At 35.4% G+C, this 17,922-nt stretch overlaps 1 protein-coding gene across 8 annotated transcripts in view; it reads right to left on the bottom strand.

The window, feature by feature from the left end:
- Nucleotides 1-14,075: 14,075 nt before the first annotated feature.
- Nucleotides 14,076-17,922, bottom strand: part of LOC138691054 (uncharacterized) — a 90,840-nt gene continuing 86,993 nt past the window's right edge. For all 8 annotated transcript variants that reach the window (XM_069812774.1, XM_069812737.1, XM_069812756.1 and 5 more), the window contains 2 exons: nt 17,408-17,512; nt 14,076-14,598 (listed from right to left, as the gene is read on the bottom strand). In XM_069812774.1, coding sequence (XP_069668875.1) covers nt 14,481-14,598; nt 17,408-17,512 — 223 coding nt within the window. In that variant the 3' untranslated portion in view covers nt 14,076-14,480. The remainder of the gene's footprint in view (nt 14,599-17,407; nt 17,513-17,922) is intronic.

Here is a 17,922-nt window from a genome sequence, read left to right on the forward strand (position 1 = left end):
GCAAAGATCGTTTATTACATACCTGAAAGATGAATTTCTAATTAGTTGCATGAAATCTCCATGTTGGTTTCTGTTTAATGACGCCAACTTCGGAACACCAAAATATCTTTCTTCAACATTGTTGCTGTAAAATGTTTTCTGTGTTTACTATACTCCAGCAGGCCGTGATAAACGTCTGTCTTTCCCCCCCCCCCCACTCTATAAATGCGAACTTAAAACAAACGGTAAGGTTACGTAATGATTTATTTTTAATTTTAATATTTTAACAATATTATTTATATAACATATTGCAGTAATAACATCCGCATCTGGAATCTTGTTGATTTTTTTCACGGCTTCCTTAATGTTACTTGTATCAGGAATGCAATAAGTTTCGTGGAGTAGTAGACTTTACTTAATTTTTGCAAATATTTAAAAACAATAATTAACATTGCAATTTAGGTGAAATTGCAGTGGTAAGTTTCCAATTTATAATTATTACTATGTTAAACGTCTCTAAAAATAATATGTTAAAAGCCTAAAGCAGTAAAGTTAATGTCGCGCTTAAGCGGTAAGAAGAGGGAAATTGTTATGTGTGTTACGTTGGGAATACTGAATGTGGTATTTCACACTTACCGCGTATTGGTTCTGTGCGGAAACCAAGCAAATACGCACGATCTCGCACAAATATGCATTAATATGTAACTGTCAAACAACTGTGACACTGTATGTATTTTATATTCACTTATGTACTTTATTTAATATTTTATTTCCTAGTGTGTACAGCTTGGGGGGGGGGTGCAGGTATAAGAGGTAACAGCTAACGGTCTGACGGACTCAGGGCAAGTAGAAGGGGAAAGAAATGCCTTCGCATCCTCTCAACTTGTATGAATGTCGTTTAGGCATGCTTAATAATGTTAGTGAATACGGGGGATAAACGCATATAGGTAACAACCACTCCACCTGGTGCAACTTCCCTTGTTCAACCGTTCGATGTATACTTTTTTCGTCAATGGAAGAAGTTCACCAAACGTTTTTGTTATGTTAAATGTTATGTTTTATTCTAGATCATATATGTAACAGATATGTCGAGCTTATAGGCTTTGAGGTTAACAACTTTTGTCAGGTTTACTACACTGCCATCTAGTTGTTACATAAGGAGTCACGTCATAATTCCCACTTGAATTGCATTAGCGACTGTGCTGCCATCTCGTGTTCGTTTACGGTGGACGGGTGGCGATCCTGGCGGTTGTTCTCTTCAAAGTGCTGCCGATTTTAACGTAGCGAGGAGTTATCTGTTGCATATATAATCTAGGGTTTTATTTAACGACTCTCGCAACTGCCGAGGTTATATCAACGTCGCCGGTGTGCCGGAATTTTGTCCCGCAGGAGTTCTTTCACATGCCAGTAAATCTAATGACATGAGCCTGTCGCATTTGAGCACACTTAAATGCCATCTATCTGGCTCGGGATCGAACCCGCAACTTCGGGCATAGAAGGCCAGCGCTATACCAACTCCGTCAACTAGGCCGACAAGGTTTTTGTGAGAGAGTTTTACTCGACAACATTGAAGTTGACCTCCAGACACGCAACGCTATCATCGACCTGCATCCACTTACCCATACAGTTCAGTGCCCCCATATTCACTGACATGATTAAGCAAGTCTGGAAGAAAGCTGCTTTTCCAGTTGAATGTGATGCATTTGAAGTTATTGTCAATGTTATTTGGGACACTGAAGATTCGAGTTTCTCAACTCCCATCTGCGGATATACATTATTCATCTAATGTGCTCATTGTCGTTTACATTAGTGTTTAACGGATTTCTACATCAACACCCACAAACATGTTTAAGTATATGTAAGGACAAACATGTTTAAGTACTAGTATATGTTGTAATTTGAATTGGTAATGGAAACTACGGGAAAACGGCTGAACGGATTTTAATAAATGACCCCTCATTTTGAAGCTTAGAACTCGAAGTTTTTCAGAAAAATAGATAGTTTTCAGTGAAATGTCAATTTTTCAACATAATTTTCCTATTTTCCAAAATCAATCTGTCTTCAGTTTTGAGAACTAGCTAATTGCATTTCAGAATAAAAAAACACACACTACAGTAACAATATTACACGAAGGCCATGATCTGCAAGAATGCTGACATATATTTAGAGCTCAAATTAAATTGGTTATTAAAAACTTAACTTACTAAAAATAATTTACAGGTTCGATTCTGTGGTGTATAATTTTCTGAGTACAGCTGTGTATTGGATATTAAAAACTACAAAACTTGAGGTGGTTTGATGACATTATTACTATTAGAAATGAAATATTATTGTAGTTAATGCCATGATGTGACTATTTTTCATTAATTATACCTATTAATGTTATATTAATGATATGAAAGTGAAACGGTTTGAGGTTATAGGCCCTATAAGTAGATGTAGAGAATAACTTATATTAGATTTTGATTTCTATACCTATTTTACTGAGTGGCGGCTATATATATATATATATATATATATATATATATATATATATATATATATATATAGTATATGTTACTGAAAGCTATAAAACGTAAGATAATATTATTAAAAATCAAATATTTTATAGTTATTAATCAAGTGGGGTTGGGTCTTTTTCATATATTTAATGGCGGTGTGGTGTAGATATTTATATGCGTGGTTCTCTTCAGTATTGGCTCGAGAGAGAGAATCTTTCATTATTATGGAAGCAAATAACTTTCAGAATGTCTGTACTCTTCATTGAAAATAAATCTGAAAAATGTTTATTTGAACGTGTAATGAACTTAGTTTACAGCATTTGCTAGTAGAATTAGTAGAATAATCATTATTTGAGCCGTTAAGAGAAAAGTGGTGTAAGTCGAAATTGTGTAATGAGGTTTAAAGAAAAAATTCTGTAAAATACAGCGCAAAGTAGCAATTAATATGTCTTTCGTGCTATCCACTGACTACTAATAGTTTAAATAAATTGAATATTAATTGCTACTTCGCGCTGTATTTTGTAGAATGTTTACTTTAACCTTCATTACCCATTTTTGACTTACACCACTTCTGCTCTTAACGGCTCACTTATACAGGGTGTTTCCGATTTGGTGTTACATACTTTCAGGGATGATGGCGAAGGACACATGTATCAATTTGAGATAAGGAATCATGGTCCGGAAATGACTGAGTCGAAAGTCATAAGCAAAAATAGTTGTGTGGAAATGGAATTGTAATTTGGCACCACGTGCCCTTCTTCCCTTAACTTTTGGTACAGTCGTGGAAAAATGATATGGGCCGTATGTCTCCTACGTGGGTACTTAGCACGATACAATCTGTGAGCTTATCTACTGTTCCCATTGGCTCATCCGTATTCGAAAATCAGATCTGCTTATTCCGCTCTCGTGTACTCCTCCACTTCACTAGGACTGATCGACTGGACACTGCAACTTGTTCACATACACTGCTGTCTACAGACGTGCATATCAGGACCGACCATGTCCGTTACACATTACGCTATCTGCATTGCTTTAGTGTAGTTTCCCGTCCCCAACCCTCAGACAGCGCACTGAATGGAATACTGTAATACGTAAACAACGTCAGATGAATACAGTATGTGTAAGATGTACAGATAAATACACATAAATAAGGTGTACAGAGGAATAAAATTATTTCATTCCCACACAACTATTTTTGCTTGTAACTTTCGACTCGGTCATTTCCGGACCAGGGTTCCTTATCTCGAATTGATGCATGTGCCCTTCGCCATCATCCCTGAAAGTTTGTAACACCACCTCGGAAACACTCTGTAGATGCGTTTTGCTCCGTATTCATTATTATACCAATATCTATCTAGGTTCATAAACATTGTATAATTACCTCTATGGGCAGCTATAATTGGTACCATAAACAGTGATTACAGCTGAACTATCTCTCCTATTTGATTTTATACCATTATGAGTCAGGCACTTTGCGAATATACCTTGTCAGCCAAATATTTTACTCACAAGTTACAAGTCTACGTTCGTGTAAAACATTTAACTTTCTATTTTACAAAGGAGAATAATATTATAATGCATAGTCTACTAGTAAATAATTATGCCTACAAGAGGCGGTATAGAAATTACGAACGATATCTTGCATAGTCACGATGTATTTAGTAATACAGTGATCTAAATAATCTAATTAAAATGAAGAAATAATTTCTTAGCCAATGCAGAGCTATTATCAATAAACTGACTTTTCCTTCTGCCACAGAATATAGCCAATATCATTACTTGTGTAATCTTGAAAGGCTGGAAAATCCGATGATATTTGCACATCGAAATATTTCTCTATCTGTTGTAACTTCTTCAAATGCTTCGAGAGGGGATATATGACACATATTAGTCCCCATATACAAAGATTGCAGAAATATAACTGAACCGATTATTTTTGAAAGGTCACATGTCAATTTTACAGGAGAAACAAAAAACTGTTTATTTTGCTAATGGTACTTTGTAGAGTAATCCGATTTTTTCATTCAACGACAAAGGTGTTAAGTTACATTTACATGCATAAATTAATGGTAACATTACTGAAACATAACTTTAAAAAATAACATTTATGATGGACTTGTGCCTTTTTCAATAATAAACAATAATTAAAATGTAATAAAATGAATTTTTACGTTCTTAAATGTGTTTTAACTATTATTGACTAACATATATTTAAGGATGTAACAGTTAAGAACATTATTTTGCTACAGCAATGTATCTTATTTCTGAAATAAGGCAATTTAAAAGCACGGAAGCTTTTAAGTTTTTCCTCTGAAGTTTTCAGTCATCTTCATTGTTTTTTTCTTCTATTGGCTATTGGGGAATTTCTTCATAGAATTGAAGATATTCATGAAGTACATACTGCATAACTTGGCTGACATCTTCAACTTTCTTCTTATTTATTGGAACTTTTCCATAATATGATTTACTTTAAAGTAGTTTTAAGTCATTCGGATACATCGCATTAGTTCTAAGCAATAACTTGAATGTGTGTCATTACTCCATCAATATATTCACATGCAACCACTGTAGGCCTTCCCGGGGACTTAGCATCAGAAACCATAACTGAATACTGTGACATTTAAAAGTATATTTTCTGATCTTTAGGCACTCCTTTTCCTAATGATTCAACTACGCGCCATTTTGTAACTGTTGTAAACAAAGAATTTAATCATGCGATTTTATATTGTGCATCATGCAAATAATGATGGGAAAAGAAGAGAGTTTGTTACTGATAGGTCACATGTCCTGGACACGTGTCCTTTCAATAATAAACGGAAACTTCTTTACACTGTAACACTGGGTAGAGTGCACATACTTGTGCCTTTTCTTCAGCAAACGGTGCGCTGCACTAAGAAGAATATGATGGTGGTCATAACTCCATTTGTCAAAAAAGTGGACATGTGACCTTTCAATAATAATCGATTCAACTAATCAATTGTGATTAGTTTGAGCAAAAAATCACTGCTTAATTTATCCATAACGTATTAACCACCAAATTAATTCACATATGACTTTTTAAATTAGGCCTACTCTACTTTTATCACAGGACAGATAAACAATAATACAGGGTCTAACAAAGCTTTTTTTTATTGTAATAAAAACTTTGTATTGGTCTTTAAATTAAATACGATATGATTAAAGAGAGCAATGAATGTCGGTGCACCCAATTAGAAGTTATAGTAGAATGCCGATTATCCGTCACTCTATTAACCGATTGATGGATTATCCGACTGTCTCTCGCTTTTTTTTTCCTGCAGAAACATATGAAGTACTACTTTACGTTATATTAATACAGAGTGATTTATATAGAGCTGACACATTTCTTTCTTTAATTATTCCGTTGGAAATTCATTCAGTGACCGAATTTTAGCACCAAATTAAGAACAATGTTCTGGAGTTTCGATTCCTTGTCACTAGATGCGCAGATGTTTATGTTTTATTCCTTTTGTTGGCAGCACTGACCCAATTTTAGCACCAAATTAAGCAGAATGTTCTGGAGTTTCGATTCCTTGTCACTAGATGCGCAGATGTTTATGTTTTATTCCTATTGTTGGCAGCACTGACCCAATTTTAGCACCAAATTAAGCAGAATGTTCTGGAGTTTCGATTCCTTGTCACTAGATGCGCAGATGTTTATGTTTTATTCCTATTGTTGGCAGCACTGACCCAATTTTAGCACCAAATTAAGCAGAATGTTCTGGAGTTTCGATTCCTTGTCACCAGATGCGCAGATGTTTATGTTTTATTCCTATTGTTGGCAGCACTGACCCAATTTTAGCACCAAATTAAGCAGAATGTTCTGGAGTTTCGATTCCTTGTCACTAGATGCGCAGATGTTTATGTTTTATTCCTATTGTTGGCAGCACTGACCCAATTTTAGCACCAAATTAAGCAGAATGTTCTGGAGTTTCGATTCCTTGTCACCAGATGCGCAGATAATTATGTTTTATTCCTATTGTTGGCAGCACTAGATGCGCAGATGTTTATGTTTTATTCCTATTGTTGGCAGCTGTTTTCGACATTTTTTTGTCAACGTGAAAATGCAGTACACATTAAATCAACGACTTCCTTGTGAAGCAATACTGGATTACGAATTCAATTACAGCTACTCAAAGGGCATACCAGAGAGAATTTGGTGTTCGCAAATCCTCCCAAAAGAAACACAATACTGGGACTGGTAAACAAATTGGAAACAACTGGATCTCTGATGAGTGAAAAGGGCCAATTTTTTTTAACCAGACTGTGAACACTGCAGAGTACCGACTGATTTTCATGGAGTTTGTTCAGCAACTGGACGATGTAGAGCTGAGTCAAGGATATTTTCAGCAAGATGGCGCTACATGCCATACATCAAATGAATCCATGGAACTAATTGCAAGTTTCTTTGACGACCGAATAATTTCCAGGAACCTGTGGCCACCGAGATCTCCGGATTTGACAACGCCGGACTTCTTTCTATGGGGTTACTTAAAAGACAGGGTTTACGCCACACGTCCCCAGACATTGGACGATCTGAAGCACAACATCACACAGGAGATTCAAGCTATTGACAACAGAGTCCTCCAACGAGTGGCCAGTAACATGGAACGACGTGTTGAGTTGTGCCTTATGCAGGATGGAGGACATTTTCAACATTTGCTATAGAGGTAAATAATCTCCCAAAATTCCTCTACATTTTAGGTATAATAAGTTGTCGCTAGCGCAATTCGTTTTGAAACAATTAATGAAAGAAATGTGTCAATTCTATATAAATCACTCTGTATGTATTTTTACTAGAGAGTGTTATTACATGCCTTTTCACTTACACAGTATGATCTACTCAACTTTTGTATAAAGTGTCAAAATGTCAGAAGAAAACGTGTTGTGTTAAGTATCGAAATAAGTGCAAATAATTGAGTAGTTTGGGGAAAGATAAACTGTGACTCATCTCGCATCAGAATACGAGATTGGTGTTACAATTATGCGTGATTTAATAAAAAATCAAGGATGAAGTGAATAAAATATGTAAATGTACAACATGATACCTCTACTATTTCTATCTTTCCGCTCGCAGTCATTGCAAGGAGTTTTCTTGCCCCTTAAAAACCAGTCGTTGACAACCAAACTTGAATGAGTGAATTTCTGATCCACTGCCTTGCAAGTTAAACACAAGATCACGGAGAAAATTACGAAAGTACAAGTATCATTCACTCAATTTACGAAAATATTTTGTGATAACGGCTTATCCGATTTTTCGATTAACCGTTCACTCCATCCCCTTCATTACCACGGATAATAGAGGTTCTACTGTATTACCAAATCCGACGGTGGCCCGGGCGGCATTAGTAGGGCAAATCGCAATATAGCGAACTAGAAGCTCCGCCCACGACCCCTTCTACTTTACCCCTACTAGGTCATCAGACACTCTACGTGATAGACGAGTGTTGTGTCGAATACACATTTCATGTGGGTGGGGATAACTTCCCCTACTGGCGTTCGCTATATTGCGATTTATCCAATTAGTGAATTCAATACTGATAGCTGGGCCATCTTGCCTCAACCCTGTCAGAGCTAGGTTCCATCCTCGAAACGAGTACCTGATAAGTCTCAGGGACCGGAATCATGTCAGTATTGTGAACCATCAGTACTAGGAGCAAGACTTCAACGTAACCTGTTTTTAACTACTGCAGATGAAGAGAAGGTGGAGAGTGTGGGTTGAATTATAGAGGAAAACGGGAATACCCCGAGAAAACCCTCGTGCAAAGTCGGCATTTTACTCATAAAAATTAATCAAATAGCTCATTTTCATCTACAGAAAAACTTGATACAACACAACTTCTACATCGGGCAGACAAACAGATCATATAAACTTAGTTCAAATTAGCAGGTGTATTCCTAAAATTACAATATTTCTGATTATTTATCCATGTTACTTGCTCCTTTTCAAACAGGGACGTCACTTCAGTGTTTGCTTCGGAGTGTAAGATATTTTACGGAAGACCTTATCGTATAGCGTAGTAGCCTACTCTCTCCCTATTGTCCCTGGAATGAACTATTTTTTATATCGTAGACCGGCATAAACTTGATTACAAAAAAAAATAAATCATATCAGATGTACTGAACATAGGCCTATTTTTAAAGTCTATTATATTTTCTCCATTTTCATTAAGTCACAAATATCGTAGTTTACTATTTGTATGGCCAAATTTACCCCACTTTACAGCACATTTCCAGTTTCCACACACAGATCTAGTTTTTACATTTTATCCTACTTATACGATACGTAATTTAGGGCCTACATGCACTTGCTTTTAATATGACGTATGTGCGAACAATTTTATTGATGAAGATATGTTAATTTAAACTAAGGAAAGAAAATCGCATTTTTATTTACAATGGTTAACAACTACCTTAATACAGCAGAAATAACTAAAATGCTCTCTCAATTAATATCACTCAATAAAAGAATTGTATTCCAATGGATACCATCCCATTGTGGAATCCTGGGAAACGAGACTGCGGATACTTTAGCAAAGAAGGGCAGCACTGCTACTTACAGACCTGTTACCACAGTCTAATAGATACAGTCACGCAACTCATACGTATAAAATATGCCAACATTTGACAGCTGGCGCGACAGTAGCCCTCTAGCGGCAGGCAAGTTAAAAGTGTGTACACGACATATGATAACACATCAGAAAACGGGTTTTGCGTAATTTATTTTATATTTTTATGCTATACAATAAGTGTATATGGTTCTTATTAATTCTACTTTAGAATCCTGGAAGAATTTCACACGCAGTTAATCTACAAGTTTCAGAAGCTGGGAATAAACGTAATTCTTTCTGCTCCTTACAACTGAATCATGGCCCTGATCACGTATCATGGTTTGAAATAATATAATTCAATGCATTCCTAAATATATTTATGAATCATTGGAACTTTGCATTTTCTGTGAGAAGAGTAAAAATTAGTAGCTTCAGAATTGTAGGGTACATCGCGTGGTGAACTCCTCTCCATATTTCCTGAGAAATTAACGATTTTGCATACCGCAAATTGAGGTAAACTCGGCCGCTGAGGTAATCTTGAAAATAAAGAAAAGGGGAGGATTTAAACATTAATATGAAGTTCATTATTTTTCCATTTCTTAAGAACCGGTATTTCCTTTATTATTTTGAGTCACAAATAGCGCTGATGTTATGGTTTAAATTTTTATGGCAAGTTTACCGCATTTTACATTACATTTCCAGTTTTCACACATAATGCCTAATTTTAACTTGTCCTACCTATATAATACGTAATTTACATGCACTTACTGTTAATATGACGTAGATGAGAACAGATAAATGAACACACAATTTTGTTGAAAAAATTGTAACTTCAATTAACTCAGAAAATGTAGGCCTAATTTTATTTTCAGAGCAGAAGTGTTGTAAGTCAAAAATGGGTAATGAGGGGTTAAAGTAAACATTCTGTAAAATACATCGCAAAGCGGCAGTTAATATTGAATGTATTTAAACTATTAATAGTCAGTGAATAGCACAAAGGATATGTTAATTGCTACTTTGCGCTGTATTTTACAGAATTTTTACTTTAAACCTCATTGGTTGATTTTGACCTAGACCACTTCTGCACTGAACGGCTCAAATAATCACTGGGAATGTAAAATCAACACCAATAACAGCCATGCAAATTATTACAGAAAAGATTGCTTTTTCTATTAAATTAAAAAAGGCTCTTTTATTTCTTGAGAACTTAATACGTCTGCCACATGAATCTACAGCAACACATCAGAAATTTATCGACACAGTCTGGATTTATTCAAGAAGTGAATATTTTGCAAAAGGATTACCATACTCCATGAATTCTTGCAAAATTAACACCATGATACCTACTTGAATGCTATATAATATTCAACTTTTGAAAAATATAAAGAAAAAAACACGAATACAAAAATTATGGAATTACTTGCATTAAAAACTGTAGATATATTATCCAAAATCGGAATGGTTACACATTTACACATATGATCTCTGCAAAAAAAAAAATAATAATAATATACTGTAACAGGTATTTACTTTGTTTTTATTTAAACTGTCCTTCCTGACATACAAATAGGTAACTGATAAGTAATAAATGTTTTATAGAACACAATACGTAGGCTACCTACAACGTGGATTATAGGTTATGACTGAGTTATGATTTTCTCTTGGACTTTAGGGAATCTGAAGAACGACAAATTCGGAGATTTATACTTGTTGTTATTGCAATTTTCGTCATTGCACACATTACCTTTATTCCGACGCATAATTAAAACGTTATTATAACATCTCGCATCCCTTTAAAGCACGTGCTGGCTGTATCAACCCTATGACCAGTGCCTTGCCTGCCGCTTGGGCGCTAGTGTCGCGAATGTTGGCAAAAAAAGTGTTGAAGTTGCGCGACTGTGTGTATTAGACTGTGCCTGTTACTAAATCTACGTATTACTCTGTGAAGAGATTTATTAAATCTACATACTTAGACTTCAACAAACAAAATTTGATAACACAATCCCAAGGGAAAAAATGGAACTCTCTGCATCAAAAGCCACAGTTAATTCCGGATTTACCACGAAAATCGTCTATAGCTGCATTTAGATTCGCAACAGGCCATGATTGTTTGGCCAAAAACCTGCATAGAATTGGAATATATCAGTCCCCTAACTGTCCATTGTGAAACTCAAACCAAGAAATGGATTCGGAACACTTCAAAATCTGTGCTTCAGTGGCTGGTCATGATAATATCTTTGAAAAATATTGGAGTGCAAGAGGTCAAATGACTTTATTGTCAAACGCCTGGCATTAGAAAACAACAACAACATTAATGTAGCAAAGGGTAACGGCTTTGTTTATTTTGAGTAAGTCATTAAGTTGTTCGTCTTTTATTTTGTGTTTATAAAGGAATATTTTAATATAAAAATTACAGTTCCAACATTTCTTCTTTAGTACTATTACTGAATTAATTTTATTTAACCTCAAGGGCCCATACACTCAAATACTTACCCAGTACCGTAGTTGGGTCGAAACGCAATCCCAGTAAAAATAATATTAGGGTTCCACAGTTCCAGTATAAATAATACAGGAAACGACTGAGGAAGCACAATTTAGGGGCTTCTGGAATAGCCGAGTTCCAGTAATTTTTTAACTACAGCACTGAAGTTACCTGGAAGTAAGTCTGTATAGACTTATCTCCGGGAGGTATGTCTGAATTGAATGATTGCCCATACATGCTCAGACTTACCTCCTACAGTTATAGTTCACCAAGAAGACATAAGAGATCGTTGGAAGTTATTTCCCATGGAGAAATGCGATCACTCGAAAAATACTATTCCTCCATGGTTCTGCTTTCATTTCTAAGTGATTCCACAGTCTAGTAGATACAGTCACGAAGCTTGAGTTGTGAGGGTACTAGGAACAATAGACTGTGACGGTACTATTTCGCATTGTCTGTGATGAGGCGATAGTAGCGATCCTAGTGGTTAGCAACTATCTATGGATACATATTATCTACGTATTGAGCTTCGTGACGGTATATACTAGACTGTGGTGATTCCTTATCGCCATTTTTTAATATTATATCTACAGTTTCGCTGTTATAAGTGTTATTAAAACTTATTCGATTTTCCATGGAAAATATTTACACATTTCTATAAATTCTAAGAGAAATGCATGAGAATGGTTCCTTAAATCTGAACTTTCATAGCTGCCGCCATTTTCTACAGAGAACTGCAAAACGTAACAATGAAATCTCGACCAGATGCTCGTAGTATCGTTTGTTTCTATGCTTACTTTTTCTGCCGCTTAATTTCGAGAACGCTACAGTAGGAAAATTTTCAAGAAGTCCTAGACGTCTGAAGACTTTATCTCAAGGTCAAAAGCCTAGATAATTTTCGCCCAAACACGAGGAGACTTGCCTGTGTATTTAGGTTTGCCAGACTTACCTCCAGGTAAAAACTCGGCCATTAAACTCAGGGTTGGAGCAATTCCCCCCCCCCCCCATGTTCTCTAAATGTCACCTTTGTTTTCACAAATTACCCAATCAAATGTTTTAAAACAACAACATGAAAAACGGAAATGAATGTTGTTACAATCAGATTGACAACTGAAAAACGGGCCAGTGCTACCAACCGCTATCAACATATGACAATAAAAGAAAAAGATTATGCTACAGACCAAATAGTTCTTCGTGGTCGTACATGTGGCGCTTCCTAGCATTCTTAACTACAATTGCACAAAAGATAACGTACAGTAAAATACGTGTATATTGACAAAGCATATCGCAAAAAAAAAAAAAGCGAGACATTTGAGCGTCCCAAAAAAGACTTTGAGGATAGGAGGGCATTTCCCAAAAAAAAATGGAATGAATGAACACACTATGGTATTGGTTCTATGGTGACAATATTATGTTAGTGGTGACGACAGGGGCGGCTTTTGGGGTAGTGCCAGTGTGCCATGGCACCACTAATGAAAGAAACAAAAAATAATATCCTAGAAAGCAGTTGTAATAGTTTATTTCTACACATTTTATTCGTATTTCATTTGAACGAGCGCGCGCACAGATCCGGACGCACTCTTGCAGAGTTTTTCCGAACGATGGAGCCACTTCGGTGTGGCACTGCCTCCCTCCATATAACACTGTACAAAAGGCTACTGATTCTAGTTTATATGCTTTTATTATGGCAGACTTTGAGCCGGATTCAATTTGACTCAGTAGTTAATATTCCGCCCGCTAGAGCACAGTAATGCAAAAATTTCGCTAGATGGCAGGGCTCTTGGAGACATTAGGAAGGGAATCATTTACCGCAGACTTGCACGAAACACAAGTTAAAGTTCCGCGCCAATTCAAAACTAATGCACATAACTTGGAATTGAATGTGTAAATTATTATCCATTTAACTATATTGAACGCAGAGATAGTCATGGTTCTTTTTAGAAAGATAAATATTTTTTCATATTATGTAAAACTGTTTGTTAATGTTGTGTAATATTTGTTTTATTTTGCGGCAACTAAATATCGCTACACTGTTGCTATAGTATTGATGCTTCTGTTAACGATGCATGAGATCTGTGCAGGACATGAACATGTGTTATTCAGGCCGCTGCCTTGGATTTATCGGCCTGTTAAATAAAGTGCAAACGTGTTTGTTTATCTCGTGTGTTTTTTTTTCCAGTAATTTTACTAGTTATAAAATTTATTTGTATTTGACTAACAATACTGTGAAAGTTTTGATTATCTGTATCTGTAAATTTCGTTATTAGTTTCGGAAATGTTATTGTAACTGTTACTAGATGCATTATTAACTGTACACCTGGTAAAATAGCTGGTTTAATTAATGTGTTTTATTTAACATAATGCAAACGTGAACTGCGAAATTATCAATTTCACTAGGGTAATTTGCGTACAACCTTTTTTCGTTTTTGGCACCACCACCAGAATGCCTTACCGGCCGCCACTGGGTGACGATAACTGTTTGATGAAGGTGGAAGAGATGATAATATATTTATTTCAAATTCTTTGAAATACTGAGGTAGACCATTATAAAAACAACTGTTTTATTAACACAATAAAAAACGTTCTCACAATTATTTATGTCTTTTTAAACAAAACCACTTTAACCGCTCCTGAAAACAAAAGCGACAAAAGTTCAAATACTTCATTTATAAAACAGTATAGCTGTGATTTGAACATCAATAATTGCCAGGAAAAGAAATAGTGCCTCAAATAACCTGCCTTGAACAATATTATCTAGCACTGAGAATTAATAAAAAATACAAAACAACATCCATTATGGATTAATTATGTTTATAACCATAGGTGCGAAACTTCTGGTTTTTATTCCAATCTTCATGGGAGTCCGCACAGTAACGATGAAGACCAAAGTGACACAAGTACAGTACATTTGCGAGTTTAAAATTCTCCAGTTCTTCAGCTTCCACTTGGTCATGTTCTTCTCAGCAGCTGATCCAAATAATTTTTATTATTTCTTTTGTATCTTTCAAGAGACTTGATATCTTCTTCAAGTACTTTTAAATCCTCTGAATATATTGCATTTCTCAGCCTGTAAAAAGATACAAAGTCAGTTACATTATTATAAATATCGATACGTCTTTTGATTTCTAAAATTTCAACGACTATTTCATTCATATATTAATTCTCCAATGGCGTATAACAACCAATCAGAACCATATATGACGACACAAAATTATCGTATACAAAATTTAATATTATCACACTTATTCGGAAGTTTCTTTTCGGCAGAACAAGTAGTTACCAACATTACAGCTAATACTCATCGAATCAGAGTGTCTTAAAAACAAAAATTGTTAGTGGACCGGAAGAAGGTATAGGAAACAGAAGTGCAAAGTCTTCTGAGTTTACATTATTTGCTGCTTATTTCGAATGGTTTTAAATAGGCCTAATTTGTTCAATATTTATGAATGATCATCCTGCAGTTGTGTTTCACTATCTTCTGTATATTAATTTTCAAAATCATTTTGCCATTCAGGTAAGTGTTTGTATAACAAATTTCTTTTCAGTATTTCCATCTTTACTTGTCACTGGGTAAAGATGAAAATATTGAAAATAAATTTGTTATACAAATACTTATCTGAATACCAAAATTGCTTTGAAAATAACAGACGCCAATCAGGCATTTACATTTGAACAAAAAGACTAAACTGTATAAAACTAAAGGTAATATTTGGTGTAATAAATAATGTATAGCTAATAAAGTCATTCCAAAATACTCTACTATACAATTAAAAACCAAAAATCTTGCAGCAATAAAAATTAAACAACAAACTCAAACTAAATAGCTACATAATGAAATCAAAGTCGCTCTGGGTGGAGCAGTCGGTACAGTGCTGAGTTTCTGTGCCCGAGGTTGCGGGTTCGATCCCGGCCCAGGTCGATGGCATTTGCTCATGTCAGTAGATTTATTGGCATGTAAAAGAACACTGCAGGACAAAATTCCGGCACCCCGGCGACGCTGATATAACCTCTGCAGTTGCGAGCGTCGTTAAATAAAACATAATTTAGGTAATGAAATCAAATTCCAATATAAAAAGAAAGAAAGAAAGAAAGAAGAGAGAAAGAAAGAAAGAAAGAAAGAAAGAAAGAAAGAAAGAAAGAAAGAAAGAAAGAAAGAAAGAAAGAAAGAAAGAAAGAAAGAAAGAAAGAGAAAGCCAATGTTAGGTAAAGACTGAAATATTGAAAAGAAATTCTGTATTATATTGAGCTTACAATTTAAATGTTTTGTTTGTTACGTAATAGAAATTAAGTATTGCTTTTTCTATCTATATACAGAATGGGGCATAGGAACCAAGTGTTTTTGGACTGGCTTGTACTCGGTCATTATGAAAGGGAGAGACGTGCGGCATGTGACAGTCCATTCCGTGGCTCATAGCATTTCACCTGCAGTCGGCATCATGGAGCAGTGGACTCATGTTTGCGTATGATTATTTTGTTAGGAATGGCGAGTCGGTGACCGCGGTACGGCGTGAGTTTTGCTACAGATTCAATATTAATCGCAATGATTCTGTTTCCATGCGTGACACAATCTTATGTTGAGTTAACAATCTTTGAACAAAAGGCGCAATACTGAAGAATAAACCGCCCGGCCGCCAACGCAGAGTGTGTACTCCAGAAAATGTTGAGTCAAAAAAGCGATACTGCTTGAATCAGCAATCGTACGACGGATTTTGCATGACGATTTTCGTTTACACCCATACAAGATGGGTGGCTGTTTAGAAATTGAATGTAATGATGAATTTCGCACAGGAAATGCTTGCACTCCACGAGCAGTATGAAAACATGATGGTTACAATGAGTGATGAAGCCCATTTCCACCTTAATGCAGCCGTTAACAGACAAACTTTTCGGTATTGGGCTGCTGAATTAAAGGACGTGATACGTCAACACATCACTCAAATCAATAGAGATCTCCTGGAAAGAGTAGAGGTCAATTTTCGTCAGCGCCTTCAACAATGCGTCAACGCAGACGGACATCACATGCCAGATGCAATTTCCCGCTAATTGAAATGGCATGTTCTCACGAATGTTGTTCTAGCAATAAATTGTGTTGAAAACAAAAACTATTTTATGATTATTTTAAAAACACTTGGTTCCTATGCCCCACTCTGTATAAGTGAAGTCTCAATGTCAGCTGCAATTAGTAAGTCGACATAGTGAAAATTAATCACATTGTTGAAGTCTGCATAATGTTCGACATCTAAATGCGATTAATAGCATGATCTAATGGCACATTCTAGTATACATATACAGTCACGAAGCTTGAGTTGTTGAAGGTACTAGGAACACTAGACTGTGTCAGTACTATTTCGCATTGTCTGTGATGAGGCGATAGTAGCGATCCTAGTGGTTAGCAACTATCTATAGATGCATATTTCCTACGTATTGAGCTTCGTAACTGTATATACTAAACTGTGCTAATAGTGTAGCAACTTTTCGAGAATGCCATTTCAACTTTTGGATAATGACAAAATAGTACGTACTCTGCGATAATCAATCTGTTTATATTTGGCAGTGTATGATGTCGAGGGACACGAACAAACCCGAAATGAACAATGATACAATTGCATTGAGATAGTGTAGTTTAAACGTTATTTCTTATTTATATACATTTTCACCCGCTATAACATTTGCGGAGTTTCTTCATAAAATTAAAATTAGAAAATCTACAAGCTACTCAACTTGTGTAAACAATGAATACATCAAACTTAAAATTAAAACATTTCAAACAAAATAAATATTTATCAAGATAACACATTAGAACATACAACAGGAACAAATTTCTCTTTTTCTGAGAAGCTAAACAATATGCCTCAGACATAAAGAACCTCTCTCACCTGCATAAACTGGTGAACAAGTCCTCCAGATGTTGTGGAATTATGTACCTCGTGTTTGGGTTTATGATTCTAATCCTCTCGTTCTCGTCTGTGAAGCCATTAATACTGTAAAACAAACAGGAACAGAAATTTTAAGCCTATATGTAAGTTCATCTTCACGGTTCCTAGTTACCACATGAATAAAATAGTGTAGGAATGAGACGTCTGAGATACAGTCCCACAGGGAAGAAGTGACTGCAGGACATGCTCTATTAAGAAAAATAAAGTCAAAAACTCATAATAATTCTGCACAATAATTTTCAGACCATAAATTCTATAATCTATAATGAAGTTCTTAATATTTTTTATCTTCAACTCTCTTTAATACCACGTCAAAATAACCGTTTCTGTTTAGAGTAGATTATATTATATCACATCACATCATATTATAAGTTATATTGGATTGTATAGGATTGGATTAGATGAGGCTGGGAAAAAAATTAGGTTACATTAGATTACATTAGATGAGCTAATTA

Source organism: Periplaneta americana, chromosome 2 (genome assembly GCF_040183065.1).
Source record: "Periplaneta americana isolate PAMFEO1 chromosome 2, P.americana_PAMFEO1_priV1, whole genome shotgun sequence".
Lineage (NCBI taxonomy): Eukaryota > Metazoa > Arthropoda > Insecta > Blattodea > Blattidae > Periplaneta > Periplaneta americana.